At 36.1% G+C, this 22,668-nt stretch overlaps 1 protein-coding gene across 12 annotated transcripts in view; it reads left to right on the plus strand.

Moving 5' to 3' along the window:
• The window catches only part of LOC149241464 (calcium-transporting ATPase 5, plasma membrane-type-like), a 314,590-nt gene that overhangs the window by 268,874 nt on the left and 23,048 nt on the right, over positions 1–22,668 (plus strand). For all 12 annotated transcript variants that reach the window (XM_089373982.1, XM_089373983.1, XM_089373975.1 and 9 more), the window contains 4 exons: positions 9,134–9,199; positions 9,323–9,421; positions 9,535–9,645; positions 9,767–9,937. In XM_089373982.1, the coding sequence (XP_089230108.1) occupies positions 9,134–9,199; positions 9,323–9,421; positions 9,535–9,645; positions 9,767–9,937 (447 nt within the window). The remainder of the gene's footprint in view (positions 1–9,133; positions 9,200–9,322; positions 9,422–9,534; positions 9,646–9,766; positions 9,938–22,668) is intronic.

The following is a 22,668-nucleotide window of genomic DNA, read 5'->3' on the forward strand; positions in this document are numbered from 1 at the left end:
GAGCATTATAGGGAGATGTCAACTCCCTCTTGATCTTAGCCTCCTTGCATCCATCTTGTCCTCGTCATCAGCATGATGTCATTCCTTCCTTACATGAGATAAGGTTTTTTCTTTCAGCAGAAACATTAATCTAGTTTCAGATCTAGGGTTTTATCCACAAACCCTTGGGTTTTCATATCCAAGACTTTTGTTCTTCTTAGGATAAACACTAGTTTCATTTTACTCCTCTTGCAAGTCCAACAAACTTTATAATGTGCCAATTCTCCTTTCCATATCCAAATGTCCAAAATTCTCCTTTCCATATCCAAATGTCCAAAAACCATAGAGTCCCAATGCCTTAACATACAATCCAAGATATTCCGTCTTAAGATCAGACTAAACAAATGTGTTAAGATCACGGATCTTCCAATGAGATGTCTTCATTAGGGGAGAAATATGACAGACCCACAACATTCTCGGTTACTGCTTCAACATTACTAGTAGTGACATTCTAGCAACCATATTTTCTTTGGTGAACATTGATTTTTACCCTTTCAATCCAAGTAGCCTATACTTTTTTGTAGTAGTAATAATACAGACACATCAAGTTTTTCACATGACTTATCTTTTTGGAGAGGATTTTGGTCTCGAAACTTGAAGGGTACTCGACTTCTTCATTGTGAGTTTGTCATGCGAAAGGCAAGCTTGCTGCATCAAGGTGTGCTTTCTGCATATTTGTGTCAATGATTCTTTTTTTGGAATTTTGACTGCCTAAAGAATAGAATATAGGACATACCTTCTTATCAGTATATGCAATGCATTTGCTAGGGACTTTACTTAACAATGCAAGGTCCATGACAATATTTGGCATTAATACTTTACGAGCTTGTAGCTTTAATAACCTGCTTCTAAACACATTTTGAAATATAAAGGAACAATTTCAAGGAAGAACAGATGTTTGTTGTACTTAAACGTTCATTACTAATATTATCTTGCTTTGAGCCATAACCCAAATTGCGATACTATCATTTGAAATATAAAGAATATTTTCACATGATTTTATGAGAATGATTAAACATCATAAGTGAGTCTCAATGTGGGGGAGGGGATTCCTTCAATCATCATAACTACACTTAAGGTTTTCTTTAAGGATCCCTTATAGCCCTATGACTAGTTCATAATGATGGATTTTCAACCTTCAAGGTATATTGAGATTCAACCTTACTTCATTGAACTAAAGATCAGTGGTTCCAAAGAAATCTTTGATTTGAGTCCTACTACTGATTATACTTGGTCCTTTTATTTCAAGCATTAAATGATAGACTTATAGCTTTGTTGGTCAGTGCTTATACTCGTCTAACTCATCATTGTAGTGTGTATGGATGGAAATAGAGTCATGCTTGCTTGGTGGCTAGAATAGATCTTCAACACGTCAACTAAAGCATCAATCCTTCTTCTTAGAAAAAGATAAATTCAAACTTCCCTTCCTAAGATTTCTCGCCCTTAGTCATTGAGGCTTAGATCTCTAGTGCACTCACACTCATGTCAATACAAGACAAAAACATTTCCCATCACTAGTTTATGCTCCTATTAACAAGACTTCTCCTTGTTGAAGAGTTGATGTCGTCAGACAAACATGGTATGTTGTTAGGATTGTAGCTTGCCTTCATGTTGACATGGTAGTGCATGAAATATCAATCAAATCTCTTCTTAAGAGGGGCTTCTTTTCGTGACTTAAATATACAGTGGGTTTCATAATCAAGGGGTTACAAACTGTCAAAAAAATATTAGACAACCTTGTGCACAAAAGACATTTTGTTGGCTTTTACACTAACAAAAGTATTTCGGTTTGAGTCTTTGAGACACTTCGAATCGTCTAAGGTCATTTATGAGACGTCTCGATCCTCTACCATTAGTCTTGAGGCCTTCTCGACCTTCCTGAGATCAGCCTGGAGGCTTTTCGGTCTTATGCAATCAAACTGAGATTTATTTCGGTCTTTTCAAGACTTGAGGCCTTCGGTCCTTTAGCAGATGCACTAAGGTTGACAATTAGGGTTTGGCCCTCTTCCTGTAGATATTAAAACTTTCCTTCCACTAGAAGATATTGCTTTATTAACAATTGATTATCCTTGGCACCAAATGATCTTCCTTTCATAGTAGCTTCAGATCTTCAACTTGGTTTAGACATAGTTTTAGAAATTCCCTTAATCACTGCTCTATAAGCCACACTTGATACCATGTTAATTTTTTGAGGATTTTCTAAATTGATAATTACTTATGAATTTCTTTAGTTAATCTTTTCTTGCATACATATTCATCATAAAACAATTACACAAAAGATCTCAACAATAGAAACAAAATACTAGTAGGATCATAAAGAGACAGCCAAACAAAAACACAAGTATTTTACCCTGGGAAAACCCACATGGGAGAGTTCTATGGGATCTGATTGAGATCACTTACCATATTTCATCATCAAGATCAATTCCACATGATTTGCTTTTGGTTCTGTTGCATTTCGACGATTTCGTAAAACAAAGTTATTAATGGGCATATTTTAATTAATTACTTTTAAGGTGTTGTTTCTGGCCGATTACATGGAGTAACACCTTAGTGTAATAGCTCGTTGAAATTAGGGCAAATAGATGTACAAGGTAGGATGATGAAAATGGGGCTTTGGTTGGCTAGTGTGACCATGGAGGCGAATTAAGCATTTTCCGGTATTAAAAGTTACTTCAATTAGTTTATAAAACTCACTTTATTAAATAAAGAAAGAAAAAGTGTTTTTTATATTTAATTGGAGGGAAAAGGTAAGTGAGTTATACAAAGGGAAATGAGGGGGTCTCTCCTCATCCTCATTCTTTCACTTGCATTTTGAGAAAATGAAGTCTTGGAGAGTTTTGGAGGAGACGCTTAGGTTTTGAGAAACCTTAACCACCATAGCTAGCTTCAATGTTGAAACTAGACACACTATCAACATCCTAGTTAGTTCAAGAGAGTGAGATTACTCAGATTTCACTATTGCGATTTAACAAAGTAAAAGATTTGTAGAAGATTTGAGCTAGAAGAGGCTGGAGAAGACCCACAAAAGCATCAAACTTCCTAGCTATTCTAGGGTTGATTTGCTGGATAAAATAGTACCAAGAAATCTGGACTATACTCTTACTGCTGAGTTTCATGGGTCGAGTTTTCTGAAGGAAGAAGGATGGATTCTGAGGTGTGAACAATGTACGAGTCCACTATTTTATTTGCTGGATGTGAGCATCTCCAACTGTGTGAAGTCTTGTAGCTTCATGTGACTGTGGCAAGTAGCGTACATAAAAGAAAGGAAGAGGTTACTCCATGAAGGTTATTTCCACTGAAATCTATGAAGACTAGGCATCATTTTCAAGGTGTCCACGGTGCTCAAATCAGGTTCCTTTAATGTGCTGACTGTGATCTATTTCTTTGAGAAAGACTTAAACTGTTGGGCTTGAACATTTCTATTTGTCAATATTGTTATCATTATCATCAGTTTGTGTTATTAATAACATGATTTTAGTATAATGCTGGTTTGAAGTCTGGTTGCCCATATATATTTATGCATTATATACCGCTGTCTTCATATGTTTAAATATCAAATCTAAACTACACCAACAGCAGTGAAACCACAAACTGTTTGAAATCCCTCACTGAAAACCTCAATGAATAACTCAGAAATTTGGTGAACAACCAAGGGAAGTCTCATGAATTGGTGATTCAAGTGTATCACGTGAGAGGGATCAGATTTATTTCAGTCATAAAGGAAACGAGTTTGTATCTCAGGAGGACATGTTCTTCACTGTGGAAAGCTATTTGAGATGCCAGTATGATCAGTCAATGACAGCTATAGCATATTTTTGGATGCAATGGCATCTATACATATGTAATACCAACTCAGCTTTATCTGTGTACAGTCTTACAGCACTCTTGTCACTGTGTGTTTGCTGGTATCTATGACTATATGGCCCCACTATTGCTGTAGCAAAATTGTATCCATGGTATGTGTTGACTCTACATCCTAATGCAAGCTGTCTCGTATAGCATTTTACTCGTATCTGCATTGTTTACATATTTCTGAGTTGTTATTAATCAGTAATGGCAATGGAGAAATGTTCTAATGACGTGCACACTCTTTGAGATAAGTAAATAAGAAATTACACCTATAATACCTTGCACGCAAAACTGTTTGTAAAATTTCCTCAGTGAACCAGATTGTGCGAACTCAAGAAATCTAGTGGCAAATTTTGAGTATTTTAGGGTGGGAATATTTCAACATGTCCAATATACATTATTACATATATATCAAGGGCTAAAATATGAATTATGAATATTGAACATAGCTACAAAATTCAACATTCCCACGCGTCCCCCTTGTGTGTCTCCCTGCTTCTGCGTCCACCCATCCCAAAAGCTTGGTGGAACATTGCTCTAAACCAAGATTACTTGGGAGTGGGAGCGAGATTGACATTTTCAGAAGCTCTTGGTTTGGGAGCAATTCCGAGAGCATTTTTTATATATATATATATATATATATATATATATATATATATAATATTTTGATGCATATATGTCAACAAAAACATGTAGAATGATGAATTAAACATAAAAAACATAGATTGAACCATATAACAACAATCATCTAGAAGTTATAATCTTCATCAACCACGTCCACAAGTTAGTAACATAGTAACATACAACATATTGAGTCTCATGATTCATCAATCTTAAAGTTTCAAGCTTTCAAAATTCAATATATAACATTTATCATTATTGATCACCAAAGGTGTACTTGTAAGCTAAGTGTAACCATTACAACAAATAATGTCTAACATGAAATGAAATGGTATAAAATGAAACTTCTTTCAAATTTCACGAAGAATCATATTCATAATTCATTACCAACGATTTATAATTACCAACTTTAAATTTCAAACTTATATTGTCATATATTGTTTACAAAAACTATCATAATAAATATGAAAGAGTTAACAATTATAAAAACTACTAGAAACTAGAAAAGACAAGTAAATCTATCATGTACATCTTTCTTTTGTCACCACGAATAATGTCTAATTTTTGAGTTGGTCATGGTGGTCTTCTTGGAGTCTCCTCCCGCATAGTTCCACGACCAGAACCAGAAGGCAAATGCCCTCCACTTGTGGATGTACATGGAGGCGACGACAACAAAGGAACAAGACTGGGAACTCGAGCATTAATACTGGATGGTGGGGGTGGCATGGTTGTTGCTTCATCTTCATCTCTCATAAGTTTTTTTCCTTCCAGTTCTTCAAGATGTATAGTGCCATCTTCCAAATTATCGTCCTCTAGGTGGTTGTCCCAAATTTTATATGTTGGATCCTCATAAGCCCAATCACAGTAATGACTCAACAACCTCAAGTTGTAGTGCACATAAACCAAACTTTCTGCCCGATATTCATTGAGTCTGTTTCTTCTCACATTATGTATATAGTTGTAGGTGCTCCAACACCTCTCTACAAAAGAAGTATTTACAACCTGTGAGAGAATTTTTTTTTTGCCAATTTTGGCAAAAGTCCCATGCCGCCATATGCTTCCCACCTTGTGAGAGCATCAAATCTATCTCTACCTTCCATTGCATGCAAAAAACCAAACAACCTAGTGCCATTGAAGTATTTGCCTAATTCAAGATGTAGATTAGCACACTCCTCCTTGTCAGGTACCAACTTGTCTGATGCTTCCATATATCCTGTAGATACCTCTAGATTTGTATGGGGTTTGACCCTGACCCAACCCCCTTGTGCAAGTCGCCGCAACCAAGATGGAGTGTAGTATTTTGGCATAAGGATATACGCCAAGGCATGTAGTGGAACATCAGGTTTATTCCACTGTGTACACACACAATTGTGAATCAGTGTATACAAGTTGGGATCATCTTTCTGAACAATATCTTTTATTTGCCCCAACATGGTATGCATCTGCACATACACCTCCTCAATCACTAGTTTATCTGTATCTGCAAAAGGAATCATGTGATAAATGAGCTTGGTGAATTCCAATACTTGCCTCACATGTGCCCAAAACTGACCATCAAGAGCGGTCTCCTCCACTTGTTCAAAACCTTGCTTGTCAACTACATTTGTAGCCCTTTCCTTTAATACCTTCTAGTGTGGATTTGATACCATGCTAGCCAATGACTCTCTTACCTTCAAAAGGCGCCTAAAGTTGAGGTAATAGCTAGCAAATCTAGTCTTCGCAATCTTCAACAACTCCAATCTTGAGTGACTGCGGAAAAGCCCATGGGTATTGCTATGATTTGTAATAAATTTTATCATTTATTTGCCTCTCTTTTTTCCAAAGGAAAAATCGTAATCTTTCATTAATTTTGAAAAATTACGTATAGTAGATGCTTTGCAGCGTATGCAACATTTGGCCCTCAGCCATATCGGTGTGTACCAGTCAAAAAGACATCCATGTCCATTCCAAAAATGGTGTGAGTAATAAACATATTCACCACGCAGGTGATAGCATGAGAGTCTGAAAAAGAAATCCATAATTGAAATATCTACAAAATAGATTCACCACGCAGGGCGATAGAATAATATATAGTCTGAATATAAACACATACTATGATATATACAATGAAAATAAAATTATGACTGAGCATGTCCCAAAAAATGTTTAGGGTCCATTTGCCTTATGATATGCTTGATCAATATACGGCCCATTTATTTGCCTCTCTTCTACAAATCACCAATCCATTTGTATTGTTGGTTTTAGTTCTTAATAATATCATGCATCAAAAGTTTCATTCTGTGAACCAACCACTCAGACCAAAATATGCGTTACAATTAGCAACATTATCAGTGATGACTTTGATGGCATTGTATGGCCCAATACGTTCAATTGTTTCAAGTAATGTTTCGACAATGTTGATGCTGATCTTGAACTTGTATGAGTAATCATATGCTGAAGAAAGATGGCACCACTAGCAGACACAACCAAAACAATTATCAATGGCTTGCCTTTTACATTTGTACATCCATCAAATACAATGGACAACCTATGCTCAGTCCAAGAATTTGTCATTCTATTCAAAGAATGTGATATTTGTACTTTTTTCATGATTTAGTCCAACGGTTCTAGCCTTGTCATAACAAAGGCTCTTGTATCCTTTAGGGGCATCATTTATGGCAGAAACCATTTCATGCCAATAAGGTGAGCGAAGAGCATTAAATGGTATCCCACATGCATAGAGAAACCGGTGAACTTTTGAATCCACATAATTCCTACACCCTTCATCAAGGAAATCTGATATGGTTTTACGCCTTAAAAAGATGTTTGGTGACTCTATGCCTCCATATCCACTGCCATGGGAGGATGCTGAAGTAGTTATTTGTGCATGTTGATGTGATTGTGCGCTTGGTTCAAAGAAACCCTTTGAATTTTTAGATTTGTATTCGGCTTCCTCCTCTTCCCTTATGTATTTGGCTCTATCTACTGCTGACACACTTGCACAAGTTTTGATTCCTATTTGTTTATCTCCATCCCATGGCCTTTTCCGCAGAGGTGCCTTCTAGCATGTGTGTATGAACTTGTGCAACTATTGTTGCAATGTGGGCGGTAAAATTTAGTTGTTCCACCCTCTTTCCCTACTTCAGGCCTAGCAACATATTTCCACAATGGGGTTGGTCTTGTTTAGTTTTTTGGGCCGAATCATGTTCACTCTCCTCGTCCTGACCAAGGAACTCCTCTCTGGTGTTTTCATCAAATTCACTATAACCCACATCTTCATCCTCTTCTTCATGTTCAACCCTCCTTTTTCTACTCTCCAACACCATAATAACCAAAAAAGGAACCATGAAGAAGAAAATGCCAAGCCATATAACCATGATGTTTGAAATTTGAAATGTTGAATCTCCAAAAAAAAATGGAGGAATGGGAATGGGAAATAGGGAATTTTATTTATTTAGTAATGAACATAAAAAAATGCTAGATTAGAGTGTAGATCTGACCTCTTTGGCCTCCAATCCCAAGCTCCAATCTTCCTCCAATCTCCTCTCTCACCAAGCTCCTCTCCTTGCTTCAAACTCTCTCCAAACTCTATTGCTCTCTCAATGGGATGAAGTGAATAATGGGAGGGTAGAGGGTCTATTTATTCTCCCCCCCCCCCTTCCCTCTCTCATCTCCCCTTTTCCCTCCCTTTCCGCCTCTCTCTAAGTCGTCGTTGCCCTCCCTCTCAGCTTTCCTTTCCACCGACCAGGAACAATTTTTCGGAGAGCGATCTCTATTTATTCTCCCCCCCTCCACTTCTTTCTCTCATCTCCCCTTTTCCCTCCCTTTCCCCCTCTCTCTAACCCGCCATTTCCCTCCCTCTCAGCCACGCAAGCTTTCCTTTCCACAAGTCGGGAATTTTGCTCCCTAGTTTTTTTGGGAGCGAAGTCGGGAGCACTGCTCCAAGAGCGATTTTTCCAATGGGGGAGCGGTCGGAGAGCGCCGCTCCCTACTTTGCTCCCAAAAAAACTAGGGAGCAAAATTCCCAGCTGGTGGAAAGGAAAGCTCGTGCGGCTGAGAGGGAGGGAAACAATGGCTTAGAGAAAGGGGAAAAGAGAGGAAAAGGGGAGATAAAAGAGAGAAGGGGGGGGGGGGAATAAATAGAGATCGCTCTCCAACCACTCCCCCATTGGAAAAATCGGTCCTGGAGCAGCGCTCCCGACTTAGCTCATGAAAAACCCAGGGAGCAAATTTTTTTTGTCAGTAGTGCGCTCCCGACCAGAGCGCGAATTGGGAGCAGGATTGTGAGTTTGGGGGGGGGGTGGCTCCCCCGCAACCCTGCTCTAAACATTGCTAAGGCATGTGCTAAAATATAGGAAATAAAAGAAGCGAATGCTGCATGTAACAAAAGTTGTGTTTTTTGGTCAAAATAACAGGATTGTATTTCTTTGCATATGATTATTGAATGTTTTTTGTCATACCTTTTTGTCTCCTTTTTATGGTTAAAAAATTACGCTACAATTCAATTTAGTGTTGTGTTAGGAAGGAATTTGAATTTAGTGTTGTGTTAGGAAGGAATTCCGTATGTGGAATTCTCCATTAATGCCTTAAACATCTTCGTTTAAGCATTAAAATGTGACTATCATTTTTGTATCTATGACAGGGTAGTGGAGAGATGGAAGTGACTGGATCCCCAACAGAGAAGGCTATTCTTTCTTGGGCATTGAAGGTATTATGCTCAGTTATGCCTTTTCCATGTCAAAATTATTGATGTTTTATTTGCTATATTTCTGCTTTGTTCATTTAAATATTAGCACCTAATTCAATTGTGACCATTGTTGTGTTCTCCTAGCTTGGAATGAATTTTGATGATGAAAGATCCAAATCTTCCGTCTTACATGTTTTTACTTTCAACTCGGAAAAAAAACGTGGGGGTGTTGCTTTGAAAAGGGTAAGTGCTATATTCTATCTTATATATATATATATATATATTTATTTAAGAAGTTTCTGTTCTCTGACTATCTCTTATTGGCTCTTTTCTTAAATCCAAATGCATAATTGCAGTCTGACACTGAAGTGCACATTCACTGGAAAGGAGCTGCAGAGATAATACTTGATCTCTGCAAAACATGGATTGACAGTTCTGGCTCTGTGCAAGAAATGACTCCTATTCAGGTTTGGTGTGTCTGCTAAATATGAATTGTGCATTGCAAAATCCAATAGCAATATGCTTGTTTAATTTTGATCGATTTCCTAGTCAGGATGAGTTTATGGCAGCTTGCATCCTTTATAACAGGTAGATGAGAACAAGAAAATCATTGAGGGGATGGCTGCAGCTACATTGCGGTGCATTGCTTTTGCTTACAGGACATGTGATCTTCATAATGTGCCTGTTGATGAAGAACAAAGGCAATCATGGCAAATTCCTGAAGATGATCTTACCCTCGTGGCAATAGTTGGGATAAAGGTAAAATATGTTGAGATGATGGTCAGTGATCCATCAAATTACTTGAGGCTTATTTATTTTAGACCCATTTTCTTTATCTATTTAATCAAACCACTGTTCACATCAGAACAATGAACATTGAAAATACATAACTATAAACTGACAGTAGCTCATGATTGAGTTCTTGGCTTACAAGACAGGTATTTAGTTTGCAGTCTTGCAAGCATTGGAAAAATGTATAGAAACTAAAAAGATAATAAGTTTTACCATGAAAATTGGGATATTTACCAACAGTAGAAAAAACTATAGAAATAAAACAGAGATATTAACTATTAGCATGAAAACTTATATATTTACAAGGTTATAGTTGTAAATCACAGAGTTATATATGTAATAGTAAAGACTAGACTGAGATAAATTCCATAATAATCTGTAGTCAGCACAAAGATATACAGTGCCACTGAGTTAATCACAAGAAGTATGTGGACAACACCATTGAATAACGAGACCTATATCCACATTCACAGTTTAATGAGCATAATCTATATTATACGTCCACTTCAGTCAAAATATCAAAAGTAACAGAAAGAACAGTTGCATTGCCTAACAGGCGCAATAAATTTTAAGGAAGATTCAGGAGAGAGCTTTCCATGGAGAGATTTTCCTAGTATGTATTTTTTTTCCATGGAAAACGTTTTTGGGAATCCCTTGAGACACTTTCTTGCATTTCATTAATGGTATCCGGATAAGTGCCAATGGCGTACAACTTATATGTGAGATTTCCCAAATGATGGAAACAGATTCTGCACTGTAAGAATCCATACAGTAGAGTAAATGATGGAAAACATAAACCACTAAAAAATGCACTCTGTGATTGACCTATAAACAGATACTGTAGAAACTATATAAAGAGAACACAGTAAATTGACTGTCAAACTTGTTACTGCTTTTTGTGACCTTTGGAAACAAAAATATGCTACATACATACTGTGAACTGCTTGCTGCTGCTCTAAAAGCTTAATTACAGATCCATACTTCAGCCTTTCTCGTATAGAAGTGAGCGGGGCATGGGTTCTGAATGAGACTAGATGAATCACTTTAAGGAAGTGATTCTATTGGGATCTGCACCCTATCTAGCATAAACTCAAAATTAGGAAATACTGCTATAAATAAAAGTGAGGCTTTGTCTGAACATAGAAATGTGTTTTGTCTTCAAAACTGAATATTGTGGATAAACTAATCTTATCCTCTCATATCTATAGCTGGCACATGCATATGCCCTTATTGCTGGAAGCATAAAATCAGTGATGTGCTCTCTAGCCTTTAATGCTAAGTTGCATTGAAAGGGATACAAAGTGGATATAGAAACAGGGTTTGAAACGGATCTGGGAAATTTTCAAAAAATGTGGATACGATACGGAAAGGAAACGGTATATATATATATATTAGACAAAATGAAAATTTCATATTACAATTTACCATTCATCTTTTAGAATCTAGATTCTATATTTAAAAATACATAATAATTATCATGAATTCAACATAAACAAATCATTATCATCAATTCAGCATAAAAATTGTGATCATCATCAATAATTATTATAACATTCAACATATCATCAAGTTTATGTTTCAAATTTCAATCATCAGCATCATCACCAAACTTAATAATGCACACTACATAATACAAATCAATGTTGCAAAAATTGTGATTGATATAAAATCGATGAGGGTTTGGAAAAAGAAAAAATCTTAAAATTCGGGAAAAAATTGGTAAAAATCAGCAAAACATCGAAAATTTAAAAAAAAATACAAAAATATTATTTTTTTTTTCAATGTTTTTACTATCTAAAGCATCCACAACATAAAATAAATGCATTGACACATAAATATGAAAATAAAACTAATATATCAAATGTGTAATATGTCTAGTGCTACATCACACATAATAGTGAATCGTGTCTTGAATCATGAGTCTTGACTCAACCTCAAAATATCAACAAAAAATTGATAATGTATTTCATATCATGTACCACTAAGTAACTATTGATTTCCTTTGCCCCTTCTGCGAGAAAATGTAAGAGCTTTCCCTCTAGATGAAGAAGGCCTTGGGGCTAGCATTGGACTCTGATATCCTCTAGAAGAACTAAGAGCCAGATGAGCTAGACCACATCATGGGTGAGGGTATGAGATTGCCATTTGATTAAGAGCATGAAGCCCCTTAAGTACCTTGATGTCGGTGGTATTTATTGTTAAACTCCTCTACCATGCCTTTAACAAGAATGCACCCTTCACTAGAAGGAAAATAAATGGTGAGGCATGCTAAGATTTTTATACCATGTTATAAGGTTGAGGATGTTGAAATTCAGATAAATGATAGAATTTATTATCATGGTAATTACTTGTGATTGATATGCATTCTTCTTTTAGTATTTAATTGTTTAGTTTTGCCATCAAGCAATTAGATAGTAGCAAAATATAGAGAATATAATGCGCAAGAGACAAGAGACACCAGAAATTAGGCTTCATGCCAGGGCAAAACCCCACAAGGGGAAAAACCCAACAAAAATCCTTCTCTTATAGAATCAAATCAAAATGCGATATGAAAGACAAAGACCAAGACCAAAACTGCCACCAAAACGACAAAGTCCAACCCTCCTCCAAGTCACCTCCACATGCAAAGTCAACATAAGCACTTTCCTGAAATTTCGAGCCTGCAACAAGCTTTGAATTTCTGTCTTCTTTCACTGAAATTCCTCCACAAGTGCAAGCCCTTTCTCTCCTTTTTCGTCCTCTTTTTCATTAGTTAGGTGTAGAAGATAAGTATGATGATGATTATTGTGTATCCTTCAATGTGATCAAACTATCCTCTATATGTATTTGTCCAGGAGGTCAAACAAGTGGTTCTTGGAGGACTGAGCCAACCTATTTCCATGGAGGGTTGACTTGCACATTTTAGTGCACTTTGACTCAATATAAGTTCAGAGTTTTTTTTCTTGTGTCCAAATGGGACATATTTCAAGTACATTTTCTTTGACTCAATTTCTTTTTGACTCTTATAAGCATGAACAACACGCTTTGACCGAAATAAAATAATAATAATAATAATAATAATAATAATATAGATGTCTGATAAAAATTACATTTTATTACATTATGAAACTAGTTCCATTTTCAACAGAGGAGATGAACCCTTCACTCAAACCAAAATCATTGGTTAGTCATGTTAAACTTTTTCAATTTCTACCATATTATAAGGTTGAGCAATCCAAGTCTAAAGCATTTGAGCTAGATGATGTTTATGTAGCTCATGTTGAGGATCCCATTTCAAATGGAGCTAAATCAATGAAGAGTTTTATGAATGATCATGTTGATCAATGATTTGTAGTTTTGATGTCTAGTTTTGCAAATACTACTGCTGCTATTGAGGTTGCAATGGAGTTTGAGTAGTCCTTTGACTCTTAGCCAAATGATGCTTATATAGCTCATTTTCATGATCCCATGTCTAGTAGTGGTGATGAGTTTGATCATGATGAACAGTGATCGTGTTGATCACTAATATGTGGACTTGTAGTAGGCTAGTAGCCCCATAGTTTGTAGCAATTTTTTGGACTCTAGAGGCCATTTAGAGCCTCCTTTATTGTGTATTTTGTTGTTGATATGTATTGCACTTGGTGCCATTTTAATATATTCACCTTTATATGGGTATATAAATGAGCAAACTTTGCATATTTTGTCTCTATTGGTTTAGAATCATGGTTTTAAATCTTAAATATAGGTTTTTCCATTAGAAATTAATTGTTTAATGTATTTTTGTAAACACTGGTTCATTGAGATTTGAGCAATCCCGGTTTGACCAGTTTTGGTTTGAAAACCGATTTGATAGGTGGACTGGTTCAATCACTGGTTCTAGTTTTGAATACTATCGGTGCAATGGGGTGGTCATCTTGTTCCTCCATTTGGTCAATTTATCTTTTACTCATTTGTAAAAGACTTCATCTGGACCCTTCTCCTTGGAATTTATAACCACCCTTATCTTCTCTGCCATCGAGTCAATGCCCTTATACACCTCTCCCAAATTAGGCATTTATCTGTCAACCATGTGTAGCAAATCTATAATTGGCTTAGTAAATGCTAAGTGGTATTCCACCTTATCCCACCATTCATCATCAACAACTAACCTTTCACTGCTTGTGCTCTTTCTGTTTGGGATTTCCTCCATTGATTTGAAAGAGAATTGCATACCATTGATTGTAATGCTTCTTTAACTTGCATAAGCCTTGTTAAGACTATGATGTGAGAAATAAAATGAGTGTCGACAACTTGCAAGCGCCATTGTTTCAATAAATTAAAAATCATAATTGATTGAATACCTATTATGATTCACAAATCATGACTTATTTGAGAATTCAATTTGCATATTTGAATTTAGAGTCATAGAAACTAGAATTTATGAAATAAACTTTAAAGTTTAGGTATCTTAAGGAGCTCCAACTTCACAAATTCCCTGTGATGAAGGCTTGAATTTCCTTTTCCTTATCAAAAATAAATCAAATCCACTCAATTTGAGTCTCCATTTTGTTCAAAATGAGGTTCAATGAGTGTACAACACAAGGGGTCCAGGATTTCTGAGCATTTTTGATACAATTTTGATTTAATTATTTGAATTATAGCATATATTATGTCTACATTTTTTTTCTACGTAAAACTATATCTATTATATTAACAGGGAGATAGTGAATTTACATCATGACCGAAGTCAAGCACTCTGCTCCTACAGGAAGCAGATCTGTCCAAAACAAGCACATTTGAAAATTGTCTAATTTTGTTTCCCATGCAGGGGAACGATCTCTGAAACATAAGACAATTCAAAAACTCAAAAAAAACTGAGGGATACCAAGGATCCTAGAACCAAGTCGCCTTACAACTGTGCCCAGTGGAAAGGGGCATCCTACCAGAAAAAGAAGCATGGGTGGATTTGCTATTCATCAATGGGCTTTTCTATGATTCGACACCAGCCCATATCAGGTAATTCCTCTGTCTAAGTCGCATTTTGGGCTTCAGGACCCGGATCTACCATCATTGCCTCTTGTGCTCTGCCCCCTTGTTCATTTGTTTCCTGCTGAAGGGCATTTTCCGCAGCCATATTATGTCTACATATTACAAAGCTTTTGATATGTAATTATTCACAGTAGTCTCCCTTAAATGGGATTGACACATTTTTGAGACAGACACAGTATAGGTAGTGGCTTAAACCACCAATACATCATATGCTATCATCATCTTCAGCATGTAATTTTCTATAACTTAATGAAAACTATGATTTTCCCATGGGAAAAAAAACATAAGGGTTCCAAAAGATGTGTTGATATTTTCCTTAAGTAATTAGGCCTGCTACTCTATACACCATTGTATTGTCAGTTATTTCTTGGACAACATATTTTGGCCCCACCAATTCAATTGCTTCAATCAAGATGTCAAAAATGAATTGGGAATCTTTCAACGACCCTTCATAATCCATTGCTTCAAAAACATTGCCCTATCCAACCTCTGAGCAATCCCATTGGTCAAAGGCCAATTCTTGTAATCTTTCGATCCATAAAAAATGATGGACACCCTTGAAATGCGCCATAATTTACGAATGGGGATTAATTTACCATCCAAATCTAACTTTTTGTTGGAAAATCAAGGATGTTATATTAGGGTTTTATTCTCCTTTCTTGATAATTACTTGTGAGTGTGTTGGCTTTTTTTACTGCTTTATTATCTTATCTTTCATCAAGCAATTATACATATATGAAGATCACAAAACAAGAGACAAGATATAGGCACATGCCAGGGTAAAATCCCCTGGAGAGGAAAACACAGTCAATAGTATTTTTTGAGACTCTTTACCCTAGACCAAGACCAAACTTTCCCTCCACACCATGTCAACCCCCAAGATCTTCGACCCCATCCAGCAACTTTGAATAAGCAACAACTTCCGACAACATGCAATGTACCACAACAACAAAATCTTAGTAGACTTTGATCTCCCAACCCAGACCACGAAACATAGAGAGAGGTACCAAAAACACGATTTTCTCTTTCTTTAGAGACTCCCCCAAACTCACACTTCTTTTGTTCTCTCGGCAATAGACTTCGCACTTCTCCAACTCTTCTTGAGATATCGAACTTGCTTGAGTGTGTGTGTTTCAAATGACTTCGACCTCCTTCAATATATAGGATTCTAGTCGGTCGAATGGGGGTCCTTAGGTTTACTTGATCTTCCTTAGGCCGACATGATGCGGAGGACACATAATTCATATTTGACTAGATACAAAAACTTTTTACATGATTCGAAAGCCCAAGTAGGGTCTCTTCGAATATACAATGACTATAAACTCAATATTAATCCTAGGAGTCCACAATGGGGACTTTGACTAATATAATGATAACCAAAGGATGAAACCCATGCTTTAACAAGTCATTGTTACAATAATAATAAAAAAATTGTTATTCTTTTGACATTATATTATGACTCAACTACATTACTAAAACTCTATTCATGCGGTCCTAAATTAGACTGCTTGGACTAAGGCTCCCAATTCCATAAGAGGGAAGTGGAGGCTTTGACGAAGATACTGCCAACCTTGTTGGTTGTTTTAATTGAGAGGCAGTGTTTGCCTCATTTGCTTTAGTACCTGCCTCGTTTTGTTCTTATTGATATTTTGCAATTTTTTTCTTGTTTAAACCTTTTCCCTTTGTCTCATTCTCTTTAGGTGGGCCAATGGATATTCGAATTCCATTGTTTCTTAACGCAAGTAAATGTGGTTTAAATCGGGTGTATGATCCCTTAAACTCTTTTTGACACTCACTACAAACCTATAGCAATGTTCCCCTTGGTTAGATCTTTCCTACAACAGTTACAAATTTCCAAAGTGGTGACTTTGGATCAACTTTAGGTATTTGATTCAATTCCCTCTTCCTCATTACAAATGGATGAATTTGAAGATGCCATGATGATGATGTAAATGGGAACTATAAAATAAAATAAAATAAATTCTTTAATCTATTTCTATTTATAGTTCAGTTTCAACAAGCAACATGTTACATAATCTATAAAATTATATTTCAATATTTCAACTTTCGAGCTTGAATGTTGATTAGAACTTAGGAGTAAACTATAAATACTTCTAATCTCCAAGCTCCATATGATGTCTAAGCTCTACCAACCAATCTCCAAGCGGTAATAGCCAAGGCTCAAAGCTCTCCACCAATTTGAGACAGTCTCCTTTTCCAAGCAGTGATGGCCTCCATCAACTCCAAGCAGGGAAATGACAGCCTCCAAGAAACGAAATGGCATGAAAAAGGCGTAAAGGGGCCCTTTCGTTGAGTGATATAGGTTAAGAGGTGGCGTGCCTCTCAACCCTTTCTTTATCCCATATTGAAATGCATTATCCGTTCTCATTTTTTCTACTTTACACTTGGAAATGTTTCCAAAAATCTAGATACATATCATGATTTTTGTAATACGTATTCGTATTTTCAGAAATATGTCCAAAACAATCAAAAAATCGCTCGAAACATTTCTGAATTGAGATCCAACATTTCCAAAAAAATGAAATGTCTAGGAAACATATCTTTGACGTTTCAATGTCAAATCGTACAAGTATCCGTTTCTGAAACGCTGAATGACGTTTCTAGGGGTTAGGAGGGCGTTTTTGATATCCTGGCTTTAATGCTTTTTCATGATCTACAAACTACCATATGGCATGTAAATCAATGTTCTATGGATTTATTGTGTGTGATGTTGCTGAACAAAAAAGCAACTAGATCAATGATACGTGTGCAAATTGTTGTAGAAGACTATCCTAGATGCACTTTCTAACACTCCCTCTTAGCAATGGAAGTGTCGTCCACGAATCCAAGTCTCTCCTTGAACATTTCAAACATAAAATATTTTGAGATGTGCAGATCACAGTGGGCCTAGACCATTCATGGAATAGTGGATGCTCAAATAAATTGATATAGTGTTGATTGTCACAATAAATCATAGTGGGTTCCAACATACTACCTATTAATGATCTAGTCAGGTTGTGAAGTGAAATTTTTCTAGAACTAGTAGCTCTAGTTGCTATGTTTCTAGCTCTATTTGTTTCCTATTGAATTAGGAAATTGAGAGTTTTAACCCTATACAAAAATAACTTGCAAAAGAATTTTGAAAACAGAAAAATATACAATAGCGAGACCATAAAACAAATATACATAGAGGATTTCCCTTGGATCCCAAAACCGGGAATATTGGATTGATTTTTTCATTATATTCCTCGTGAAAATTTCGAAACTGGAATTCTATTGCAGCAACTGGAAACTATTCTCCTAATTGTTAATTAATATTAATAATTTATTTACAGTTTCCTACAACAAACACTAAATAACTCACACTGGAACCTACACAAATAAATTTGCGGAAGAATAAACGCTAGAAGAAATGCTGGCACACACACACACATAACGTAACACAGTTATTTTTGGACAAAAGTCCCCGGAAAAACCCAACTTGGGAAAACCGGTGAAACAATGAGGGTTTTATTTTATTATGTAGCATTGAAATCTGAGTACATCTATGGATACCCAACTCACGATCAAAACAACAAGAAAATCTGGGCAAAATATTGAAGGGAATTACCCTTCTCGCACAACTACAAGCAATCTCTGGCATGACTTTGCCTATTAGAACTCGGCCCCCTGAAGCTCTGTGTCAAACTTTGCGCTGCTCTGCGTAGCTGGCTGGACGACTTGCCTCAGATTGGCCTCTGATGAAGTCGTTTTGCCTTCGGATGTTGAGGAAATCGTCTCTCCCACCCTCTGGGACTTCTTCCTTACTAAGTTGCACTGAAACGAATACGACAAATTTACAAAAACTGGATACAATACGACAGGAAACAAAAATAAGAATTTCATATTACCATTCATATTTTAGAATCTAGATTATATATAAAGAATAAAAATACATAATCAATTATCATTTATGATCTATCATCATCATCAATTTAACATAAACATTGTCATCATCATTAATGATTATTATAACATACATCATTCAACATATCCTCAAGTTTTTGTTTCAAATTTCAATCATCAACATGACAAGTTACAACAACATCACCAAAATTAATAATGCATACTACATAGTACAAAGTACCAAATGAATTATGACTGACAATCTACTATCATTATTCATAATTCATATGGTTATTCAAAAGTTTAAAAGTTAAAACACCATCATAAATTACATTTACATATCATCAAATATGTCTTCATTTTTGTCACTAAGAAGTTCCACATCCTCTACAGAAGTGGGAACATTGCTGTTATGTCCGATTGAATATCCACGTATTGGTGACTGCGCATCAAACAAATTCATATGAGACATGGCATTCAATGTCATATCCAAGTCAGGCAACTCTAGTCCCATGTCCCATAATTTGGTGGCTCCAAATTTGTATTCATCTCTTTTGTGTGACAAAAGGCGAAGGTTTGAATGAACATACACTAGTTCCTCAGCGTTCTTAGAGCCCAATCCGTTTCGCTTCACCGAATAGATGAAGCTAGAGGTATCTAGTTCCTTTCTGCTGAAGAGGAACTTGCAACTTGTGACAAGACCCTGATGGCCAATTTTTGGATATGTGGAAGTACCCCACCATAGTAGTTCCACCAATCAATTGGACTTAATCTGGTTTTGTCTTGCATACAATCAATATCAGAACCCCAACCCTCTGATCTGACAAAATGAACAAACTTTGCACGAATCCGAAGCCCAATTTCAGGATCTACAAAAGGCTCTCTAAAATCATTTTCAAATCCTTATGCGACTTCTAGGTCATTGTTTGGTGCGGTTCTTTCTAGATCACTTAGCAACTCTGCAGCATAATATTTTGGATTCACTGTGTAAGCCAAAAGGTGCAATGGGGTGGTCATCTTATTCCACCTTTTCGTCAATATATCTTTTACTTCTCTGTAAAATAATTCATCTGGGTCATTCTCCTTGACATTTATAACCACCCTTATTTTCTCTATCAGAGAATCAATGCCCTCATACACCTCTCCCAAATTCGACATACATGTGTCAAACATACAGATCAAATCTACAATTAGCTTGGTAAATGACAAGAAGTATTCCACCTTATCGCACCATTCATCATCAACAACCAACTTTTTCATTGCTTGTGCTCTATCAAATTGGGATTGATTCGAAAGAGAACTGCATACCATTGATTGTAATGCATCTTTCATCTGCATAAGCCTTGTTAAGACTATGATGTGAGAAGCAAATAAAGTTTCAACAACCTGCAGGTGCCAAATTGCCAATGTTTCAAATTTCAACAAATTAAAAATGATAATTTGATCGAATAACTATTATGATTCACGAATCATGACATTTGAAAATTCAATTTACATATTTGAATTTAGAGTCATAGAAATTATAATTTATGAAATAAACTTTAAAGTTTAGGTACCTTAAGGAGCTCCAGCTTCACAAATTCCCTGTAGATGCGTTGGGACATGTGGTGGTTTGTGATAAAGGCTTGAATTTCTTTTGCCTCTTTAAACATAACTCGAATCCACTCAATTTGCTTCCCCATCTTGCTCAACATGAGGTTCAATGAATGTACAACACAAGGGGTCCAAAAGATATGCTGATATTTGTCTTCAATAATTAGGCCTATTGCTCTACACAATGTTGCATTGTCAGTTATTACCTGGACAACATTTTCTGGTCCCACCGATTCCACTGCTTCAATCAAGATGTCAACAATGAATTGAGAATTTTTCATTTGCCTCTCACAATCCACTGCCTTCAAAAACATTGCCCCCTTTGGGATCTGAGCAATCACATTGATCAAAGACCTATTTCTTTGATCTTTCCATCCATCGAAAATGATGGACACCCTTGAAATGCACCATGAATTATGAATGAGGCTTAATTTAGCCTCCAAATCTAACTTTTCAACGCTCAACATTGTGGTGCATACCTTCTCATATCTAGGGCTCTTGAACTCTCTTGGGGCTTCATTCACTGCCTTTATCATCTTTTCACAATAAGGAGATCACACAAGGTTAAAGGGAAGGCCATTTGCATAAATGCATTGACCTATAGCTGCAATTGCTATCTCTCGAGCATCACTATTAAAATTGCTTTTAAGCGGTCCCAAATTAGACCACTTTGAACAAACAATTCCATGAGAATGAAGTGGAAGCTTTGATGAAGATGCTCCCAACCTTGTTGGGTGTCTTAATTGAGAGGCATGCTTTGCCTCATTTGCTTTATCATCTGTCTCGTCTTGTTCTTTTTGATATTTGCAAGTTTTGCCTTGCTTAAACCATTTCCATCTGTCCCATTCTCTTTAGGTGGGCCATTGCATATTCGAATCCCATTGCCTTTTCATCCAAGTAAATGTGCTTTAACTCGAGTGTATGATACCTTATACTCCTTTTTACACTCACTGCAAACCCATGCCAATGATCCTGTCCTTGGATTTTCCCAACAATAATTACATATTTCCAAAGTGATGACTTTAGACCAACTTTAGGGGTAGATTTAATTTCATGTTCCATTGTCTCTACTTCACGAATGGTTGAACTTGAAGTTGCCATGAATGATGATGTAAATTAATTTGTGAAATAAAATTAATGGGTCACAATGCAATCTCAACAAAGAAAAGCTTCTCGAGCCTTGACTCCCCACTCACAATTTTCAACAAAGAAAATCTTTGCAAAAGTATTATGTGAATTTGTTTGGAAATGTTAGTTTTTTGTTACTTCAAAAATAAAAATAAATATTAAAAATGATAGAAATACAAAAAATGGTTGACTGGCTTTTGTTTTTGGGGTTTGCCGGTTTAGAAACTGGCCTGATTTTGATAAAATTGAAATGTACCCATCTAATTAAATTAATCTAATAAAATTTTCATGTCGTGAATAGGTAGAAAGAATCACAAATGAATGGAATTTAATTAAATTTTCATGTTATGGATAGGCAAAACGCATGGCAAACAAAGAAATTAACCTAGGAAATATATGGAATTGATCTACATTCAAAACTGTTATGATGTCCAATGGCTGAAGACTTCAGGCAAGGGAATCTTAGATCCCAACCTGAAAATACAATTCAAAACTCAATTAATTATTGACAGCAGAAGCTTGATTAACTTATGCTTGGCTTGTAGCCCACTGGAAACAACAGAGGAAGAATGGTTGTTGGACATGTTTAGTTGTTCAACATTTCCATTTCACAATTGTGTCTTTACCCTCTAGAGAAGACACACAATCATTGAGAGCGACAACTTTAAGATCCTAAGCAAACCTAAAACAAGCATTGCCAATCGTTCTCAACATTACCAAAAACTTGTTATCAAGCACATTATTCCACTGAAATAAAACTATGGAACAACTAAAGGTAGATATGTCCATTTAGTTCAAAGTTGATTTACTTTGTAGATGTGGTGTATTGTTTGTCTTGTAGTCTATAGCTTAGGACTGAACAAGTACCCAATTCCTTGAGCTGTAACCGAGTAATGAGAAGACAGATAAAAGGAATTTTCACAGAAATAAGAATGATTGTCTAAGTAAATTGAAAGAAGTATTTTGTGCTTTGGTTAGAGCCCTCAACAGCCAACATTTTGCATGTAAGTTAGAAATTAATTCCTGAATTTAAATGGACCCTAAAATCCCTTGAACTCTAAACCATAAACCCAGATATAAGATGA

This window comes from Pinus tabuliformis, chromosome 8 (genome assembly GCF_031772625.1).
Source record: "Pinus tabuliformis cultivar Carrire ecotype Pingquan chromosome 8, CPIR1, whole genome shotgun sequence".
Lineage (NCBI taxonomy): Eukaryota > Viridiplantae > Streptophyta > Pinopsida > Pinales > Pinaceae > Pinus > Pinus tabuliformis.